At 38.4% G+C, this 22686-nt stretch overlaps 1 protein-coding gene across 5 annotated transcripts in view; it reads right to left on the bottom strand.

Moving 5' to 3' along the window:
- The window catches only part of Clasp2 (cytoplasmic linker associated protein 2), a 197881-nt gene that overhangs the window by 143225 nt on the left and 31970 nt on the right, over positions 1-22686 (bottom strand). For 4 of the 5 annotated variants that reach the window (XM_038321526.1, XM_038321528.1, XM_038321527.1 and 1 more), the window contains exon 7: positions 10774-10844. In XM_038321526.1, the coding sequence (XP_038177454.1) occupies positions 10774-10844 (71 nt within the window). Of the gene's footprint in view, positions 1-4895; positions 5031-10773; positions 10845-22686 lie in introns of those variants that run through there. The other variant, XM_038321530.1, reaches the window with a different exon arrangement.

The following is a 22686-nucleotide window of genomic DNA, read 5'->3' as shown; positions in this document are numbered from 1 at the left end:
ACACCTTTAATTTCAGAACTCGGGAAGCAGAGGCAGGCAGATCACTGTGAGTTGGAGGCCAGCCTGGTCTACAGAGCTAGTTCCAGGGTAGCCAAAGCTACACAAAGAACACAGTCTCAAAAAGAAAAAAAAAAGAAAAAAGAAAAAAAGAAAGAAAGAAAGAAAAAGAAAAAAAAGAAAAAGTTTTTAACTTGTCTTTAGCTTGAAAATAAATATTCAATAAAATTATTAGAAGATGAAACTTAGAAGATATCAGTAAACAACTTAAAATACATCTTTGCTGGGGTTTTTTCCCCTTTGAATAGTAGGAGGAAAGTTATCTTTTTGTTTGTTTTGTTTTTCGAGACAGGGTTTCTCTGTCTTGCTGTCCTGGAACTAGCTCTTGTAGACTAGGCTGGCTTCAAACTCACAGAGATTCGCCTATCTCTACTTCCAAGTTCTGGGATTAAAGGCATGTGCCACCACGCCCAGATGAAAGTTATCTTTTTTTTTTTTCCTGAAAGTTCATCTTTAAAGAGTCAAGAACTTCAATGATCCAATCAAGAGATAATGACAATTTGACCCATACCTGGCATCAATAAAATTAAATAATGTCATGAAATACACAAAGGTAAATATAAACGAGGTTCATAAAAGTTAGAAACTGTACAGAAATTTGTCACTTAAAATTTCAAGGCAGCAGCTGTTAAGAACATTGAACCATAATATTCTAAAAGAATATTCTAAAAGCTGTAAACCTTTAAAGATGTTGATTCATTACCAATATCAGGTTTGAAAATATATTGCTACTGGTACCCAACAATTTGCAGCCAGCAGGTAAATGGGATTGCCTCAGGAAGTCTCATTCTGTTGGAAGGTACCTCACAAAGCTGCACCAGAGGTGGCTGGCTAAGGCCAGCAGTGGCTACTGGAAGGTTCCTTTATTTTTAGCCACTGGCTAGTTTCAATCTTAGTGACTGCTACTTACTGTCTTCTGTCTTACATGAATGCTAATGCCATGCTTTAAGGGTTTTGATAGGATGGAAAATTCAATCAGTAGAATAAGAGAAACATCTGACTGTTTCAAGTGACCATCAGTCTCTTCTGGCTTTTGAATACTTCCTGAAGTAGCATCTCTTCTTGGACTGTTACATGCACTGCTGGCTTTCATGATTCTCAATAACACCTACTCTTTTGTTCCTTGTAATTTACTTCTCTTCACATGCTTCTTTTTTTTCTTTTTTTTTTCAATCCCATCATTGATTTTAGTAGAAAATATTGTCATTACATCAGCAAGTGAAAAGGCAGGTTTTGTTCTGATTACATCATACAATCCTAGTGCGTCATAAAAACTGTTCGGGAGCATGGAAAGGAGTCACATGAGTTTCTTGCTAGTGGTCCACTCCCCTTTAAGTTTAGATGAGTCTAAAGTGGTCCTAGAAACAAAAGGATCTCACAGAAGGGTGATCCCTAAAATTTCATGATTTTTTTTAAAGGCAGGATCTCACTATGCAGCCCTAGGTGGCTTAGAACTCACTATATAAACCAAACTGGCCTTGAGCTCACAAAGCTCTCCCTGTTTCTCCCTGAATGCTGGGATTAAAGGAGTTTGCCTTCTTGCTTGGCCCAGTTGCATATGCTTTAAAAAAATTAATTTTTGAGTAGACTGTATTGAAATGTTGAAAATTTAGGAACAGTCCATTTATAACAAAACTGTTTTTCTTTCCAGCAACTCTGCAGGAACAACAAAAGGCCAAATTCCTTTCTGGGGCAGACTGCAAGCCTCAGCACCACATAATAATCCTACAGGTTTTTAATTAACCCTCTCTGATTTGACTGCTGAGAGCACAATATTACACAATTACTCCAATGTTTGGTTTTATGCTTTGGAATAAGAATGAAGCAACTGAAGTTAAAAGCATCTAAAAAGCCACCCTCAAGAACTCACCAAGCATTAAGCCACCCCAGGACCCCCAAGGACTCACCAAGCAATATGAGAGCATAAGTGTGAGCCGACCTTGAAATAAATAAAACTGCCAATGATATAACTGAAATATCTACAGATCAGTTGTAAACAAATAAAAAGTCAAATGACTTGGCTAAAGATGTCAAACAGTGAACTGGAAAGACGGCTCAGTTGGTTCAGTAAGTTCTTACTGCAAATACACCAACCCGTATCTAAAACCTCCTTCCTATCCCCGATGGCTGCAACAGGCACATCCCAGGGGCTTGCTGGTCAGTTATTCCAGCTCAAACAGTAAGCTCCAGGTTCAGTGAGAAATTCTGTCTCAGAAAATAAGCAAGAACAAAGGAAGAAGACATCAGCATCAACCTCTGGCCTCCACATCTACATGCAAAGATAAAGAGACCTACACAAATAAAGTAAGCAAAGCAGCAATACTCAGAACACACACATACAAGTCATATGAAGATGACCAGTGCCATCAGAAAGCAGGCAAGTTTGACAATGTCAAAGATACTTTTCACTCATATGATTGGCAAAATATATTTAAACAATTAATAATATCAAGAAATGGAAAGAATGTTTGGTTAGCAGGCATTACCGATGAGAATGTACATAATAAAGTATTTCTGAGTATAGTTATAGGTAAAACTACTTAAAGTGAAATTTTTAGTCCTAAAATGCTATTTACACTATATTTTTAAAAATACACATATCTGTATTCATAAAAACGGCTTTTCCAGAACAGTTTAGGAAAAATCATATGTGGCAAAAATGTAAACTTTCACAGAACATGAAATGGTTATTATAGACAGACACACACACACACACACACACACACACACACACTGGAAGGCCATGCAACAGTTTAAACAAATGAGGCAGAGTAACACATGACAGCATGGCATTAAAACACTTCATGTGGAATTGAGCAGATAAAGCAAATGCCGAAAATATACTCAGAATAACTGCTTTCAGGGGATGCAGCAAAGTGGTAAAATAACTGTCCAGAGTAAGTGAGGCCCTGGGGTCCATCCCCACTAGTATCAACCCCTAAAGCAAATAAACAGCAATCAATACAAAATTTATGTTAAAGCACAATAAAAAGTATGAAAAAGCACCGTATAAAGTATAAACAAGTTTAAGGGATTTTTGCATTATGATCATCATTTCAATTTTAAAAAGATGCTGTTTATATACTAAGTCCACAATTAAAATTTTAAATGAGCAAATAGGTTAGGAATAGTGCAGTACACTTGCTGCACTCATTTATGTGACAGTGCATGGTGTGTGCACACACAAATTGTATATGAGAGACACTTGCAGAGTAACCATACCAAACATTAAAACTACTCATCCTGACAGTCTGCTCAGATACACGTGGCTTTATTATTCAGACTTTTAAGGATTTTTTAAAGGTATATTTTAATCCAATAAAAGTGTTACTATTTTAAGGAAGAGAATTAGTTGGAAGGCTACCTTCTAAGCCTTACAATAGGTAATTACTTTGCATTAAAAAGAAAATCAATACATTCCTTAACTGTCTGAATATATTATTTGGAAAATAAAAACCAATAAGTAAACATACATGGATGGGATTAAAAAAATAAATAAAATCTAGATTATCCAAAGCAAATGCAACATTTAGCTGCCTAAAAGTTAAATATTTTTGTTCTGTCTTATCTTCCTACGAAAAAAAAACTTGGCAATGCTCTTAAGCTTATGAGAAATGAATTTGATGTTCTTTACCTTAAAAATTAATAAAGTATATCTAACTTATTTATATAAGGTCATATAAAAGTTACATAAATTCTTAGAATCACTCACAACAATGTGTAAAAATCTACTATCACACTTTTATTTAAATGCATTTAAATATACATAAATACCTTAAATAACTATCAATAACAGCAATTTGGTGAGTTTGCAACCCATTCATAATAGCGCCAGAGGACCAACCCTCAGAGGATAGAGGTCATGATCGTTACAGGAAGTCTGGCAATATTAAGACTTAAAAACTACAAATCCAAGCTACACACACACACACACACACACACACACACCAAAACACTGTAGAAGCCTTACACTTCCTCTGTACACACTCCGATGTTGATGTGATTATGAAACATACCTCTAAGCATCTTAATAATAGGCAGGCTCAAATATTCAGTGCTATGAAGGACAATAGCAGATGTACATCTGGGGTTGCAGATTCAGCCTAGTTTGTTGTCTGTGCCTGGACCTGGAACACACCTTTCAGCAGTTCTCAGTTTCCTAATCTGTGAAATGGAAACACCAAATGTCTGTGCACTTCACTAGTCATTTGTACCTGAGGAGTAATATATATAAAGTATATCAAAGTGCCTTTGAAAAGTATAAACACTATAGAAATAGGTGTTTTTTAAAATTATCCTTACCAAAACACCAACAAAGGCAACTGTGACCAAATCATGTCCTATATAAATTTCTTAAAGGATGTTTACTACCCTGACAAGCCACAAGCACACTAATTAATGTAACATCCATAGCAAGCCATTTTGCTACTCTTAAGTATTTATTACCACAGAATTCCAATTCTGTCAAATACAACAGGAAAAATGTCAAGCTGGCTAATCAAGCCTCCCTGCCTAAATCTGCCATTGCTCCGAAGGCCGTGTTCTCCCTCCAGAGCTTCTGTACACATTTCCTGACCCTTCCACTACCCCTTCATACCCAATACCAGACTAAAGAAGCCGTGCTTGGTTGCAAGGTAAATTTCACTTTCTGTTTGCCAGACCCCACACTGACACATCAAGTGAAAAAAGACACATGCATGCATAAATACCTGACAGCACACAAACACAGAGATGTCCTTCATTCTTTTGGGAGAAATGCATTTCTTATATAGCAAACAATCATCCCCTTAAAACCAAGTGTCTAACACAGCACAACAAGGAAAATAAATCATACTCACCATCTCCCATAGCCATTCAGATAGTCCAGGGAGCTCTTTCAAATCAAGAGGTCAAATATCACAGCAAAATAAGTGTAGCTCAGTGCCTGCGCCACTGGGCTCGGCCTGCAGCCTACAGGCACCGGGAGCACTGTGTGACCCAGGCCGCGCTGCAGCTCTGCACCGCAATAGCCAACAGCTGCTACTCCACTTCAAAATAAAAGTCTGGGGTCTTGCTGAAAACCCTCGTTTTTTTAGCAAAGACTAGCTGGGCTTGATCAAAATTATTCTTTAACTGCACATATGCTGTTAGATACACGTTGTGATGATTCTCCTTGTACCGGATGTCTGAAATTTAATCTAAGAAAAGCTCTAGGAGCCAATAAATGTCATCCCACTGGGGGACTTTTAATGCAATCATCAAAACACAAGGCATGTGTTCAGCAATCATTTTCTGCTTCCCTAAAGATATCCATGTAATCAGTAGCAATCACATGATCTGATGGATTAGCTGGTTTGCGCCTTTTAGAAAAGGTTTTCATCCTTTTGTCATTACCTTTTAATATTTACAACAGAAGACTGCTAGAAGTGCACAAACAGGAATTGCCCAGTTTCCATGATTAACTGCTCTCATTATGCAGGAAGCATTCTGGCTGCCGTAAACAAATCACGTCAAAGACAGCCCATCAAAGGCAGCTCTGTGCACGGACAGCAGGGCCACACGGAACAAAGCTCGCTTCTGGTGGAGACAGAACTAGCCAGTGCGCAGCTGCAGGGGAGCTAAGCACCCTCTCTCCAGGCTGCACAGCCATCACTACATTATCGAGCTCTGAGAAGGCCCTGGGGCTCACGGTCACACAGAGATAGGTTTTTAAATCAGTGTAAGAAAAGAGCTTCTACATTCACCACCAAAGAACACGTATATGAAAATATACAAAACTAGCTGAAGTTACGGTACTGACTCATATAAGCTGAATACCAAGGTAATTTTACAGCCGAAAGCCTAGCTCCTATGCTTTACTTTATTGCCAGCCTCTAAGGTAAATAATTCTCCTCCTGGCAACTGTCTTAAACAGAGAAACTGGAAATTACTGTTCCGTGATTATAAGCCAAACTGAACTTGGTCCTACAAGCACATCAGACAAATTATACACAGTGTTTTCACAATGAAAGGGAAAAAGAAACAGCTGCAGCCACCAATACTGTTGGTGTTTACATCTCTGTTAGCGGAGGAGATTGTCTAGAAAGCTCCAAGACGACACCAGGCCCCACCACAGTCACTGAGACCACAACTTGTAGTCTTTTCATCTGGGCTGGTGTTGGCTCCTTCCAGTCACAATATGCTTAGCTTTAATTCCATTCTCCTTCTAATAGTGGAGCTAATTCTGCTGCACTTAGGGACTTTACCATATTGCTTTTATAATATGAAAATTAAAGTCAAGCTTCTTAAAATCCTCAGGAAAAACAAAAGTGCATTTCTCACAGTTTCCTGAACCAAATGATATACGGTCAAATGTGATTATTTAACTCTGTTGTTAACTCTGCTCAAATAGTACTTTTAAAACTAAAGTCAAAGAACTTAATCAGAGCTTCAATCAAGAGCACTGTGAAAACAATTATGAAAGAAACCAAAGACAGAAGCATAATGTACAGCTGTGCACCCAGACCCACGAGACGAGCAACAGAAGCAGGTTTTCTCTGAACCGTCAAGCCAGCAAGACACTGTCACTCCATGTCACCCAAGCATGGCCCTCTCTTCTCAAGACCAAAACTCTTATGGGATCCTACCTCTAGGACCTATCAAAAATTTGCTCACTTGTTCAACACACCTCAGACACTGTCTCCTTTCCCTGACTGGGCTCCAAGCAGTCCTGGTCTGTATTCTTCAAATAACCAAGTCCTGTTCACCTCTGGGGTTTCATCTTTGGTTGTGAGATTAGCCTTTAACAGCTGAGCCATCTCTCAGGCCCTCATCTCTGGGCTTTCATAGTCACTATTTTTTTTCTGGTCAAAGTGTTTTTCTTACCATTAATTATTCTTTGACTGGTTATCAGGTCTCAACTGAAATATGTCACTTCTCGAGAGAGGCTGGATTAACATCACTGAATTTATAGCTTTGGTATTCTATTATCTTCACATAATAACTGCCCATATGACTCTTACAAAGGTTATACCTTTACATCAAATCCGCTGGGTCTTCCTGTTTATATTTTTCACCACAAACACTCTAAGCCACTATGCTGTAAGACATGCTACTCCATTACTACAGTCTCAGGCAAAGACATAAAACAGGATTATTTGCCATAAGTTTCTGGTCACAGATGACCATGTGGAACACACTTAAAACTCACACCATATCTGAAGAACCCAAGATTAATTTCCCTTGGGTAGGGACATCATGTGGGAAAGAAGAGGTAGCATTTTCAAGGGTCATGATCCCATTGCCCATTTCCACACATCTTCACAGTGTGCATCTATTCTACCCTAAAATGCTTGTTCCCTATAACTTTATAGTTTGGGGATGTGATAAAACAGGACTAGGGCCCGAAAACTCTGGGGCTAAAAAAGCACAGAAATAAAAAAAAGAGATGAACTAATTTTCATTAAATTACTTTTCATAAAACTACTGATCTTCCTATTGTGGCCTACAAAAATATTCTCATTGCTCAATTAACGATTGTTTTAGCACTACTGCGGACTGAACTGATAGCTCTGTATAGGTGACTATTCTCACTGAGTTTTAGTCCCAACCCTCATCCTGCGTTCAACTTCTCAGACAAGTCCAGAACTTGTATTCATGTTCCCTCAGCCCAACAAGCAGCTGGAATGGCAGACCAGTTCCATCCGGTGAACAGAATAAATGAAGCAGAATTGGGATCTTTAAAGACGTTTTAAATATAGATTTTAAACATGAGTATTAGTATACAAAAAGAGTTGCTTGGGAAGAAAGACACATTTGAAATGGGAGTGGACTTCTCCAAGAGTCAATGGGGGTGGACTTCTCCAGGAATCAATGGGAGTGGACTTCTCCAAGAGTCAATGGGGGTGAACTTCTCCAAGAGTCAAAAATAATATATTTTAGTGAACATAAAAATTATTCAAGTATCCTAAGTTAAAATAAAAGGCATCATAATTTTCCTTGGTAATATTAGTGAAAATATTTTTTTTTCATTTAATGATCTCCTACTTGGCACCGGGGTCTTCAGAAGAATGCAAATTTAATGAACAAGGAATACCTGTATTTTCCGCAGCACTGTTACCACAGTATGTATGTATTTGACATGGAACACTAAAGTCCAAGGAAACATTAAAGGAGCTCTAAAGTATTCAAAGTGATGAGGGAAAAAACAAGCAAACAGGACATAAGTCAAGCTTCACTTTCGTGGTACAACTAACTGAAATGGGTAACTGAGGCAGAAACAGGTTTAAGGATTAAAAAGAGAAAAAGAATCAGGCTTGGTAGCACACGCCTATAATTCTAGCATTTGCGATGTAGAGACAGGAGGATCAGAAGTCCAAGGTCATTCCTCTGCTATAGATAGTTAGGGCCATGTGAGACCCTGTAAGGGATAAAGGAAAAAAAGGGGAGGCAGGGAAGTAGGGAGGGGCGGCGGGGAGGAGGAGGAGCAGAGAGGGTAGAAGGCATGAGGTAGAGAACAGGAACGAATACATGAACCAGAATACCAGCAAGGTTGTTTTTGGATATGATAACCCTGAAATGCCTATCAGGCATCCAAATAGCAATGTCATCAAGAGCATGGGCTACCAAAAGCAGAGTATAAAGAATAAACAGCTGGAACTATCATCAGCAAAGACTTTGCTAGTCTTTGGTCTGGACTGGATCAATGAGATTAAATCAAAGGAGATGGAGCTTGGACCCTAACGTTTGCCAAAATGACAAATGGGCTTCCTTCTGCTAGTTTCCTCTGTTGCTAACTAATTCATAAAGATATTTTTCAATGACAACATAATACAGTTTATTCCTCTGTAACAACAGGAGATTGGCTCCAGGAACCTAAGAATGCTCAAGGCTTTCTATATAAAATGGTGTGTATTTGAGATAACCTAGACATGTCCTTTCACTGCTTGAACCATTTCTAGAGTAATCAGAACAAATGCAATATAAAGCAGTTATTGCTCCACATTACTGAGGTCATAATATGTTCCCCAATCTGTCCATGTTTAGTACAGAAGTGGTCATCACAAGCATGTGATCTGTGGTTCCTATCTGTGTGTGTGGCATCCACAAATGTGGAGCCACAGATATAGAGTTAAATATGTTGTCATCAAAAACATCTTAACTGGCCTGAGCAATGGTGGTGCACGCCTTTAATCCCATCACTTGGGAGGCAGAGGCAGGTGGATCTCTGTGTTCGAGGCCAGCCTGGTCTACAGAGTGAGTTCCAGGACAGAGAAACCCTGTCTCAAAACAAAACCAAACAAAACACTGAAATAATAACAGAAAAATTCTCAACTATCTCCTGTATTCAATATGTATATCTACTATATTCAGTATGTAAAGGTAATTTTAACTCTCATACTCAACTAGAATTGCAATATTTACAACATAATTTCAAAGACAATCTTTGGGACTCCCTCCAAGAAAAATAAATGCCAGATTCTAACCTCAAACTGCTGTATTTACAGAGAGAGAAAAAGAAGGGGGAAAAAAAGAAGGGATAAAGAACAAAAAAGTTCCCCTTCTGAAAGTAGCAGGAAAAAAATCTCAAAGACAACAGCAATCATGCTTCCAAAATGACCCACATTCCAACAGTGGCTCCTTTATAATACCATAGACTTCCCTCGGCTATAACCAAATAATGTGGAACACAGGGAATGCTGGAAAAACCCAAGTTAAAAACATTTAATAACTCTTCCTTGTCCTGATGCTCTGGTTTCTACAGACACCAACTAAGTCAACTACTAGACAAATTAGGATGCAGTTCTTAAACCCCTTCTACTCAGAGAGATGTGAGAAACAGCTGTCTGAGTGAGAACTAGAAGCAATGAAGTCACTGTGTGCTTGGGACCTAAGTTTAGATTAAGGTATGCATGATCTCTGTAACACCTAATTGTCACACCACCCAACTCCCCGAAACACAGCAAAGCCCAACCTCAAGTGAACAGAGAAAAAAGCCTAAATTATGTTTTGAATTAGTTTTCCTATTGTATGACTATAAATTCATAAAACAAAGTTTTACTCCAATATCATTTACTCTGTCAAGCTAACCCATATTGTGATGTGAAGTTGCTTTCCCACTTGAAGGAAAAAAATACCTTTGGTAACAAAATACATTTTTCACAAATGAATACAGTCTAGGTAGATGCTGCTCAGTAAGACAAAACACAATTTATCAACATTATTGAAAAAGGAAGGAATCACAAAATCAAATGTCAACTTAGCTGTGGATACAGACACTAATTCCAAACCTCCCTGAATTACTCTACTTAAGCAAAGATGATTACTACAGTAAAATTTCTGCTGTTTCTTCTCTAATATTGTCACTTAGAATCTGTACACTGGTGAAAGCCAATTGACCCCACAATTTCTACTAAAGACAGCAAGATAAACAAATTACTCCAACTGTAAGGAGACATTTCACACAATGGAACAAAGCACAGGAGGGTTATCAACTTTTAAATATGAAGACAAAAAGCAAAGCCAGAAACACTATCCCTTTATACTACAGTCCCTTTATGAAATCTTCACAACCCCAGACTTAGAGAAGGTGCAGATCCAGGATGAGAGTCACTGTTACAGCCTGTAGCTGACAAGCTACAGAATCAACACTTCTAAAATTAAAGATGCATACTTGGGTTGAAAACACACTTAGTGTTGAACACTTGACTAAGTCATCTCAGAAGTGTTTAAGAGCTGGAAGAACTTAATTACTCTTACCTTTGCAGACACTCAAAATCATACCGCCCGAATTTTGTACTTCATCAAATTTGGCAAGTATCATTTCTAATCTGGGAATAAAGAATAAATTGTTTTTACATAGAGATGAACAGAAACAATTTCCTTTACCATCTCTCTTAGGAAAAAGAGCCTAGGGATTTGTTCTGTCTATACAACTCTCCTACAATTGACTCAAAAAAGACACAAATCGCCGGGCGATGGTGGCGCACCCCTTTAATCCCAGCACTCGGGAGGCAGAGGCAGGCGGATCTCTGTGAGTTCGAGACCAGCCTGGTCTACAAGAGCTAGTTCCAGGACAGGCTCCAAAGCCACAGAGAAACCCTGTCTCGAAAAACCAAAAAAAAAAAAAAAAAAAAAAAGACACAAATCTAGCTCTCTTCATTAGATGCCAACTACAGGTCTGAGTCTACATATGTAGCTAAGTCAATGAAAAAGATAACTTTCACACAAAGCAACTCCATCAAAATTATTTCTCCAAGCCTGCAACAAACTTTCTAGTTCTATCCTTGTAACCAATCCATTCAGACATCTTTCAAAAGCTTGTGAAAATCATGCTAAGGAGATGGAAGGCAAATACAGGATGAAGAAAGGCAGAAGTACAGTGAGGTCAGCAGGGCTGCAGCCGAGGGTTCTTCTGACATTCCTTAACTGCCACAATACCAATTCTACTAAATTTATATTCAGGGTAATTAAATTACTCTTTTCACAGTCTGCTAATGATTTAAAAAAAAAAAACAAAAAAGACACACATTTCTTACTAGAAAAGTAATGTGCATTTATTACACAACAAAGTGGGGAACGAAGCAAGGAGAAAGAAAAAATATCAGCACATATCCCGACCATGCAGAGAATTTACTTTTGTGGAGTATTTATATTCACATAGATCTTCTTTTGGGATAAAACTGGATCTTGCTGACACTGTTTTACTACAGTTTGCTTTTCCTTTAACTTTCCAGTCTACCATTCTATGACTTACTCTTCAACTCATGACATATATTTGTGCAAGGAAAGAGAGACACTGCTCTACAGAGAGAGGGCCACTGCTCTACAGAAAGAGAGAACCACTGCTCTAGGGAAAGAGGGCCACTGTTTTACAGTTTTCCCTGCTAAATGTTTCTCTTTGGTTTATTCTTACATTTCTTTCACAATTTTATTTCCTAAAACATCCCATTAAGTCTTGGTCCACATCTTATAATTTCTTACTTAAAAAATGCCAATGCCTAACTTTAATAAGAAATAACTAGCAAGGCAGTGGTGGTACATGCCTTTAATCCTAGCGATCAAGAAGCAGAAGGAGGATCTGAGTTCAAGGCCAGCCTGTTTTACAGAATGAGTTCCAGGATAGCCAGGGCTACACAGAGCATTTCAAATAAACAAACAATTTTTTAAAGTACAAAATATATTTCAGTTGTTAAAAAAGAAAGAAAAAGAAGAAAAGAATAGAAAAGAAAAAGGGGCTGGAGAGATGGCTCAGAGGTTAAGAGTACTGGCTGTTATTACAGAAGCCAGAATTTGATTCCCAGCACCAACATAACAGCACACAATTAGCTGTTAACTCAGTACCAAGAAATCCAATGTCCTTTTGTGACCTTCACAGGTACTGCATGCACATGGCGCAAGCACATGCATGCAGGCAAAACACATATAAAAGGAAAAATCTCTATATATGAATATATTTAGCTAAAAAGTCCTTAGGGATTCCTTATGAAGCAATTTCTAAACCTTAATCTCACCTCTAACCTTAACTAATCCAATAAGTACAACTATGTATGTATCTGCAGAGGAAAGACACAAGCTGCTTCATCCTACAACACAGTATCTTCCATGGGTTGAGCAGATTAAGAAGGTAAGATGTGGACATGAGATGCAAGGGAGCATAGAAACTGGAATCTCACACCTCAGAACAAGTCCAGATGAGCCAGCGACAGAAAAGAAAAGACTTAGAAAAGCTGGGGTTTTTTTGGAGGGGGGGAGGTGAGGAGAGGAGAGAAGCAGTTAAGGCTATGAAAAACATGAGACTACATGAAGACCTTGGTTCCCTTGGCAACACTAAAAGATAAAAATGCCTGAGACCAATACTTAGGAAAATAGGAGTATGGAGTTTAAGATAGATAGCTTAGAATGAGCCAGGGACGGGGGAAGAGAGGAGGGAATGGTGAGCACATGCTGGTAATCCCAGCACTTGAGAGGCAGGAGGAGCAGGGACTCCATGTGAGCAACAGCTATTAGATGAGTCCAAAACCAACATGGGTAGAAGAATCCAGCCTGTCTCCAACAAACAACAAACAGAGAGTTCAGAAAGGGGCTAGCATGGAATTAAAATGAGGCAAACAGAACACGAAGCACGGAAGAGAAGCAGGCAGCGTGACTAAGAGGAAGCACTGAGACAGCGGAATATTGACAGGAACGGTGAGAAGTGATGAAGGGGCAGGAGAAAGGGCAGTGTCCAAAGGCCTAGACTAGGCTGGGCAGGAAGCTGTTGTCAGTTCTCACTTTCCCCTAGACCATCCTAGTGTCTCCTAGGCCTCCCTTCCTTCCATTTTCCTTAACCAATGTTCACAGGGAACTGCAATGCAACCTCGGTATTTATTAAAAATAATTTAATCTCCTGCTCAAACATTATCAAAGACAAACTTTACATCTTTAAAACAAACAAATGAACAAATAAAAGCCCATTATAGTTTTCTACACAGACTTCACTGAAGGTTCCAACCCCCATCATTAAACTTCAAACACATTTTAGAAATACGATTTTTGAGAGAAAGGTGTCACTATGCAGCCACAGCTGCCCTGGCACTCCCTCTATAGAGGCCAGGCTGGCCTCAAACTCACAAAGATCCACCTGTTTCTGCCTTCTGGATGCTGAGATTAAAGGCATATGCCACTATACCTGACAAAAACTCATTCTTTTTTAATTCTACACGCATTGGTGCTTTGCCTGTGTGTCTGTGTGACAGTGCTGGATCCCCTGGAACTGGAGTTACAGACAGTTGTGAGCTGCCATGAGGGTGCTGGGAATTGAACCCAGGTCCTCTGTATTAACAGTCAGCGCTTTTAGCCGCTGAGCCTTCTCTCAAATTCCCCAGAACTCATTCCTAAGAGAATAGCTTTCTTGTATAATCTAACGAAAATGGAAAAGAAGACTCTAGGCTCTTCTCAGTAATTGTGTGGGGATGAGGGGAACAAACTGAGCAGAAGGAAAGCACAGCAAGACAGGCTGTCCAAAAGAATGCACACTTCTTAGAAAGTGAAACTCTGAAAAGGCCAGATTTACATGTGAAGGGAGACAGACCTGGGAAAGCATCTCTAACTGAAGTGCAGTCCCAGGTTCCAAGTTAAGAATAGTAAATTAAGGTTAGGTGTTCAGTCATCTGCTTTGGGCTTTACTGAGTGAGACTTGAAATATCATACAACTCATGGCATTGAAGTGTGCTTTTCAGAGCTGGGATGTAGCTCTGCTGTAGAACACTTGTGGAGCATGTGTGAGGCCTTGGGATCGATCTCCAGCGCCACCATGAAAGAAGATGAAATGTACAACTCAGTGGTTTATAGTATATCCCAAGTGATACAACCAGTATCACAATTTTGACATTTTTATCATCCCAACGAACACCCACATATCCATTAGTGGTAGTTGTTCCTTCCCTATTTTCTCTCTCCTCTCCATTCCTAGGTAATCATTAATCTATTTCCTATTGTTATAGACCATACCTGACCTATGAATTACCATATCTGGTCATTTAATTCAAATGGAATCATAATGCAGACCTTTTGATGACTGGATTCTTTCTATTCCACTGTATGGATATACTGAACTTGAATATCCACTCATGAATTTATATACCTGTGGACGGGAGGTGTTTCCATGGTTTTGTGACTATGACTAATGCTGTCAGGAGCACTTCCATAGAGGTCTTTGTAGAGACATGTTTTTCTATCACTTGTATACCTATGAGTGGAACTTGCTGGGTCATGTGATAGCTCTATGATTGACATTCAAAAGAGTTATAAACTATTTTCCCAATTTCTTTATTATTTTATGTTCCCATGTAAATTTCATCCTTTTATTCTTTGTTACCTATGGTGGGGTGAAGAGGTAGGGAGCTTTGTTTTGTTTTGAGGTATGTAGTTTTGATCAGAATTTCTTACATAGCTAAATAATATTCAGCATCATTTTATGTGTTCATAGCTATCTATATACCCTCTTTCAAAAAGTATTTAATTAGGTGGTGCATGCCTTTAATCCCAACTCTCGGGAGGCGGAGGCAGATACAGAGGCAGATGGATCTATGTGAGTTTGAGGTCAGCCTGGTCTACAAAAGCAAGTTCTAGGACAGCCACATTGGTTACACAGAGAAACCCTGTCTCAGGGGACACACACACACACAAAAAAAAAGCAAACAGCAATAGCCTGTAATATTTTAGGAGTATCTTGGACAACCTGACCAACAATTCAAAACAGAGATTCTGATTCCTGGTGTTGAAGTTTCTGTTAGATGGTCTTGGCTCTTAAATGAAGTATTGTCAGCCCAAGTGAGAGAATTTCATTTAAACTATATATGAATATTTATATGTAACTTTAATGTGTATTATAGGTTTTTTGAGGTAGATTGTTAATAGTATGATTCCTATGACTTTTTCCAGACATCCTTATTGTTATTTTACCTCCCTTCTTCTGTAGTTATCCCCCCATCCACCCCTAGTTACAGCCCCACCACATTTTTCCTTTTCCCCCATCACATGAGCTGGGCCCTGCTATTTCCCTCTCTATTGATCCACTACCTGCCCAGCCTCCACTGTAACAATGATCTCTTTCTTTCCTGTTTTCAACAATCGCGCCAGTGTATGTACTCACACTTGAAGACCTGAATCTAGGAACCTCTGATGAGACATTTATTCCTCTGGAACTGGGTCACTTCACTCAAAATGATCTTTCTAGTTTCATCCATTTATCAGCAGAGTTCATGGTTTCACTTTTTCTCTACAGCGAATAGTATCCCACGGTGTTTATGAGCCCCATTTTCGTTACCCATTTGTCATCTGAGCGGTATTTAGGTTGTTTTTATTTCCTAGCTACTATGAACACAGCAGCAATGAACATGACCAAGCAACTATCTGTGTAGTACGTCAAGTCCTTTTGGGCATATGCCAAGGAGTGGTACTGCTGGGTCATATGGTACATTTATTTTTAGTTTCCTGAGAATTCTCCACACTCATCTCCATATAAACTGGGGTAAAATAAAATCTAGAAATTGTTTTGATTTCCATTTCCCTAATTACTAGGGATGATAAATATTTTTTGAGACATTTCTTAGATATTTTGTTTTTCTTCTTTTGAAAACTCCCTGTCCAAGTCCTACACCCACATTTTTTAATGGGCCATTTGTTTGTTTGTTTATGATTCATTGTTTTTTGAGTTCTTTATATATTCTGGGTATTAATCCTCTTTCAGATTTATAAGTAGCAAAGATTCTCTCCCAATTTTTAAGCTTCCTCTTCACCCAACTAATTTTTTTTAGGTGTGTAGAAGCTTTTTACTTTTGTGAAATCCTACTTGTCAGTTGCTGGCCTTAATTTTAGGGCAAACAGAGTCCTATTCAAAAGTTTTTTCCTGTTCCTATATCCTGTAGGCACTGCCTATGTTTTCTTTTGGCAGTACCAGTGTTTCAGGTTTTACAGTTAGGTCTTTGTCCATGTGGCGTTAGTTTTTGTGCAAGGTGATAGATATGGATCTAATTCCATTCGTCTATGTATGGACATCCAGTTGTCCCAGCACTAGTCAATGAAGATGTTTTCTTTCTTTTGGGTTTTTGAGACAGGGTTTCTCTGTGTAGCCCTGGCTGGCCTTGAACTCACAGAGATCTACCTGATTCTGCCTCCTGTGAGTTGGGATTAAAGGTGTGCACCACCACCACCCGGCCTAAAGATGCTTTCTTTTTTCACATCTTACGTTTTTAGCACCTTTATCAAATATGAAATGACTGGCTGGGCAGTGGTGGTGCATGATGTTAATCCCAGCACTTGGGAAGAGGAGGCAGGTGGATATCTATAAGTTTGAGGACAGCCTGATTTACAGAGCTAGTTCCAGGATAGCCAAGAAAGGCTACACAGAGAAATCCTTAAGAAAAGAGAAAATGGCTGAAGCTACAGGAACTTACACTGGGTCTTTGATTTGTTCTACTGATTGCCTGTCTTTTTTTGGACCAGCCCCATATTACTGTTATTATTATGGCTCTGTAATATATGCTGAGATCTAGAATGGTAACCTCTCCAGCATTGCTGTTGTTTTTATGGGTTATCTTAGTTGGTTGCATTTTGTTTTATTTGTTTGTCTGTCTGTTTGTTTGTTTTGCTCAGGATTGTTTTGGCTATCCAGGGGTTTTTATGTTTCCATATGAATTTTAGAATTTTTTTTCTATTTCTGTGGTAAAATAGTCCTTTTCATAATGTTAACTTTACCAACCCATGAGCAAGGGATGTCTTTCCATCTTCTGTCTTTTTCTGTCTTTCTTCAGAGGTCTAAAGTCTTCACAGTAGGGATCCTTCACTCCCTTGGTCATGTTTATTCTTAGGTATTTTATTTTCTTTGAGACTATTGTGACTGGAGATGTGTCTATGATCTTTTTCTCTGTGTTTGTTGTTGTTATAAAGAAAAGCTATTGATTTGTGCAAATTGATTCTGTATGCTGCCACACTGCTGTATTCATCATTGATAGATCAAATTTATTAATATTTTCCCTTGGTGCATATGATTTGGTTTCAAATGTTGAAAGCTATCTAACAATTTGTAAGTGGTGTATCACTTTAGCTCCTTTGATTCATTCTGAGCTCATCTTGGGTGATTCTGTAAGGGGATGGAACTCTACGTGTGGGTCTTTGGAGAATACAGCAAGCAACCCTTGCTGTTCTGCATGGTCTTGGCACAGCTGATGTGTATCAATGACCCATAAAGATAAGAGCTTATTTCTGAACTCACAGTGATGTTTCAGTGACCCAAGTGTAGCACCGTGTAGTGCTAAGCTAGTACACAATTGTCAACAAGCAATTTCTGAAGACTATCTGAGAGGGAATATATCTTTATATTATTTTAAAACTATGATTTAACTGTTCTTCAGTTGCTTAAAACAGAATGGCTTTAATATAAATATGAGTGTGAGCAAAACATAACTTTAGACTTAGCTCTATCTAACATGAAATTTGGAAACTAAAAAGCAAGCAGCAGGAAAATTAAAGTTAGAATGTAGCCACTATGACAAAAAGATATCAAATATGTGTCAACATAAAATCAGTTCTTGATATTGTATATTAAAACAAAAAAGGAAACTATCATAGTTAAAGAGAAAAAGAGAGGATAAATAAAAATAAAGCCAAATTTTACCCTGTAGAAATTTATGATTTCCTATTGATATGTGTCTAGTATATTAACAATTCAAAGCATTATTAATAAAACAAGCTCAAACATCAAGAAACAATATAAAATATCTTGCAGACTGGAAAAAAAACATTTCATTACACACTTAAAACACAAAGCTGTCACTTGGTTTCCTAGCACCTGTGAGGGGAGCATCTTCAGGTTGCACAAACAAACAGCAGACTGGGAGTCAGGAGGGGCAGCTCCTCACCAAGTTCTCAGTGCTTCATCAAGTATGACTAGTACCAAAAGCACTGAATCAGTCAGGGGTTGGAGCTTTGCCTTAATATAGGCCAAGATGGGACACAGAAATCTCCATTCATGTTGGACATGGTGATACATGACTGGAACACCAGACATCAGGAGGATTTTATGAGTTCCAGGCCTGGGCTAAGGCATGAGGCATTGCTTCAAACAAACACCCAGAATTCTCCCTACATTCATACAGGAAAGGACTGAGCGCTACGTTAAAATGAAGTGACAAACAAACAGAGCTACCATATGACATGGTTATACAATTCTTCAGTAGACCCAAAGCACACTAAGTCACCCCACCCCTGGAAATACTTGTTAATAGCTAAGAAGTGGAAACTCTTACTTAGATGCCCATCAATAGATGAATGGATAAAGAAACTTTGGTACATACACAATGAAAGTTTATGCAGCTATAAAGCAAAATAAAACTGCAACATGTGCAAGAACATAGATGGAACTGAAAGACAATACATTAAGTAAAATAAACCAGATTCAGAAAGACAAATAGTACCAGGCAGTAGTGGCACACACCTTTAATCCCAGCACTCAGGAGGCAGAGGCAGATGGATCTGTAAGTTTGAGGTCAGCCTGGTCTAAGAGCAAGTCCCAAGACAGCCAGGGCTATACAAAGAAAATGTCTCAAAAAATAAAACAAAACAAAATAAAAAGACAAGTAAGTTTTCTCTTATATGCAGATCCTAAATTAAAAATTTTACATTTGCATTTATATATACAGATATATATATGTGTGTGTGTGTGTGTTTGCATTTAAAATAGATGTGAAAGTCATGAAACTAGAAAGATGATAATAAGAAAGGAAGACACAGGATCTTAAGATCATCGAAGTGGGCAACAGATTATAAACAAGAAAACAAAAGGGAGGTCTATCTAGGTAAAGGAAGGGAACGACTAGGAGTGCACAGGAGTATATGGGGGCAGTGAGGAGCACAAATGATTAAAATAAAGTAGAAAAATGCCCCCCAGTCTCTCTCTCTCTCTCTCTCTCTCTCTCTCTCTCTCTCTCTCTCTCTCTCTCTCTCTCTCCCTCTCTCTATCTCTCTCTCTCTCCTTAGAGACAAGATTTCTATGTGTAACAGTCCTAGCTGTCTTGAAACTCACATTGTAGACCAGGCTGGCCTCAAACTCGCAGAGATCTGCCTGCCTCTGCCTTCCAAGTGCTGTGATTAAAGCCATACACCACCACTGCTGGCTCCCTACTTTATTTAATGCTAAGCTAAAAGTTAACAAAGAAAACAGACCTAGCAAGATGGTTCATCAAGTTAAGTGTGTTTGCTGCCCACCCTGACAGCCTCAACTCCTTCCCTAAAAATCATATGATGGAGAGAGAACTAAGACCTATAGACTGCCCTGCTCTGTGCACGGGTACAAAGCTTTGTCCACACAAACACATGAATCATTTTTTTAACTAACAAAATATCATGTACGGGTGGGGGAGGGGGGGCGGAAACACTGCCAAGAAAGTAAAATATCCAGTCACAGAGTGTAAGATAAATGGAACTGCATGCAGTTAAGGAAGCTTCTATCTACAACACAAGAAGATGTCTCCCAAGTCTAACTTCTAAAGACAAAGTAGGGATTGGCCAGACAGCTTAGCAGTTAAGAACGCTTAATACTCTTCCAGACAACATGGGTTCAGTTCCCAACAACTACTTAGGGTGGTTTACAACTTCCTGTAACTCCAGATCCAAAAGGATCTGTAGGAACAAGCATACACACACACACACACACACACACACACACACACACACACACACACACACACAGTCCAGGACAGCTAGGACTGTTACACATAGAAATCTTGTCTGAGAGAGAGGGGGGGGGGGGCATTTTTCTAGTTTATTTTAATCATTTGGCCTGCAGGGATACATGCAGGCAAAACACTGAATACATAATAAAGAAATATACACACACACACACCTATGTATATATATTCAATTTGGACAGAGATACCTCTTAATTAGAAGAGATGATAGTTCATTAAGTACCATGGTCGTTTAATCCAAACTAACCTATAAAACTAACAATTTTTTTTTTATTTGACCAGATATAATTTACCAAAAGAGAATCTCCACAAAATTTAGGAGAGTAAAGGCATCGAGCCTTAAGGATTTGCTTTAGGAATCTGAAGATTACTGGACAAATTAGACATCTGAACAAAAAGGACAAATCGTCCAGAAAAAAAATGTCCCTCCAAAAAGAGTAAATTGGGCTGGAGAGATGGCTCAGTGGTTAAGAGCTTTGCCTGTTCTTCCAAAGGTCCTGAGTTTAATTCCCAGCAACCACATCTGCTCATAAGCCTCTGTAATGAGATTTGGTGCCTTCTTCTGGCCTACAGGGATACATGCAGGCAAAACACTGAATACATAATAAAGAAATAAATCCTTTAAAAAAAAGTAAATTGGCTTATTGGTATATCACATTTCGAACAGGATAAAATTTCATAAATCTTTCCAAATGTTTGTTTCTGCAGTTCTCTATAGACATATAATGCAAAAAGTCTTTTTGCAGTCCCAGTCTAATAAAAAGTCAAAGCTGGCTTTGTAGTAGGAGTGTGGCTCTCTCTTTCTCTAAACCCAAGATGCTTATTAAAGTGAAATCCAAAATCTCTGTCTCATGTCAGAAGAGTCACCTGACATGAGACTGAAGAAAAACAAATATTTAAGGACTATTTTATTGCCACCAACCTCATAATCCTTTGGTTTTATATTGATTCTTTAACAGCTTTTCTTAAGGTATAAATTTTATAATATTAATATATACACATATTTTTTAAGCTTTTGTCATGATTTTAATGGTCATATAGAGTACTAACCAATTCTAGAAAGAAACGTTTCATCTACCTTACTGTACATGATTTTGGGTTTGAGTCTCTATAAGTTTTCTGCAGTGAACCATGAACATGCCTAACAGCGATCTTTGAAGTCTCCATAAGGAGGATGGGGTCCTACAACAATGATTCCTTCAGGACTATGATAACACCACTAAGCTGAAGAACAACACCTAAATATTGGCTTTTGGACTACAAACTACTAAGAACTATTTCCAGGTGGCTAGCTGAGACGATCCAGCCTCACAAGACTACTCTAGCCAGGACTTGAGACAAGCCCTATACTTTCCCATTATGCAGAGACTGGACAACAAATAATACAGCTACCTCTCCCACAACTTGACAATTGATCCAATTTTTTGTTTTCAGGATCACCTAAAGATACTGCCACCCTCAGACAGAAGGAAGTAAATTTAAGAGCATGACATACATATTCCCAAGAGGTGGGGTGGGTGGTTTGTGGTCATTCAATCAGGTATGGATATTTGTCATTGTTTATGGGGCTGCTTACAAGTTTTTACTGGCTACAGTCAAGAGGAAAGTTAAACAAAGGAAATTAGATACAAGGTTCTTATTTTGAAAAGAAAAAAAGGGGATACAGATGATAGATTAAAGGGTAGATTACTAAATCTACTCTGAAAAAAATAAAGGGACGATAAAAATATGATCAGATAAAAAGGTAGATTATTGGATCTACTTTTAAAAAACAACTACTAGTTTTAAATGTTTTACACAGGATTGGCCTTTCGTATATTGATACAAATTTGAGATTTTCTTAGAACATACTGTATACACATTTCTACTCTTGTTTAAAGTATTGTACCTATACAACTCACTTAACAATATAATGCAAACTTCTAGTCCTTGAAAATTATTATTACCAACAATTTAGGATAATAAGGAAATGCAGGTTAGTAGTTAATCACCTATTACAATCGAACTTTTAGTTACATAAGGTATGTTTTCAAGGTCAAACAAAGATATAGTTTAGATAGACAGGTCATCTTCAAACACTTCAGAGACCGACAGAATATGGTATTAAAGATATTTTAATAATATAGGCTCCTTTTTGAGACAATGAGACATGTCTGCTCTTGGCAGCACCATTCTACTACACAGAAGATAATGGGCATTGAACATGGATGGAGTTTACTTTCTTTGTGACAAAAGTAAGTCACTGGGCAAGACAATGTCCTTGCCTCAACTGCTGACAGTGTGCCATCCTAATTGGATAAGCAGGGCAAAAAAGAAAATGACTGTCAAACACTTTCAAGACAAGGAGGGACAGCTCTTCAGAATATCCTTCTTCACAGAAAAGTATGTCGATCATGCTAGGCCTATAGGTCAAAGATGAATGGCCCCAATGTTGCACAGGAAC

The sequence above is a fragment of the Arvicola amphibius genome, chromosome 3, assembly GCF_903992535.2.
Source record: "Arvicola amphibius chromosome 3, mArvAmp1.2, whole genome shotgun sequence".
Taxonomy (NCBI): domain Eukaryota; kingdom Metazoa; phylum Chordata; class Mammalia; order Rodentia; family Cricetidae; genus Arvicola; species Arvicola amphibius.
Note: the sequence above shows the minus strand (reverse complement) of the source record. Positions and strands in the feature narration are given on the sequence as shown.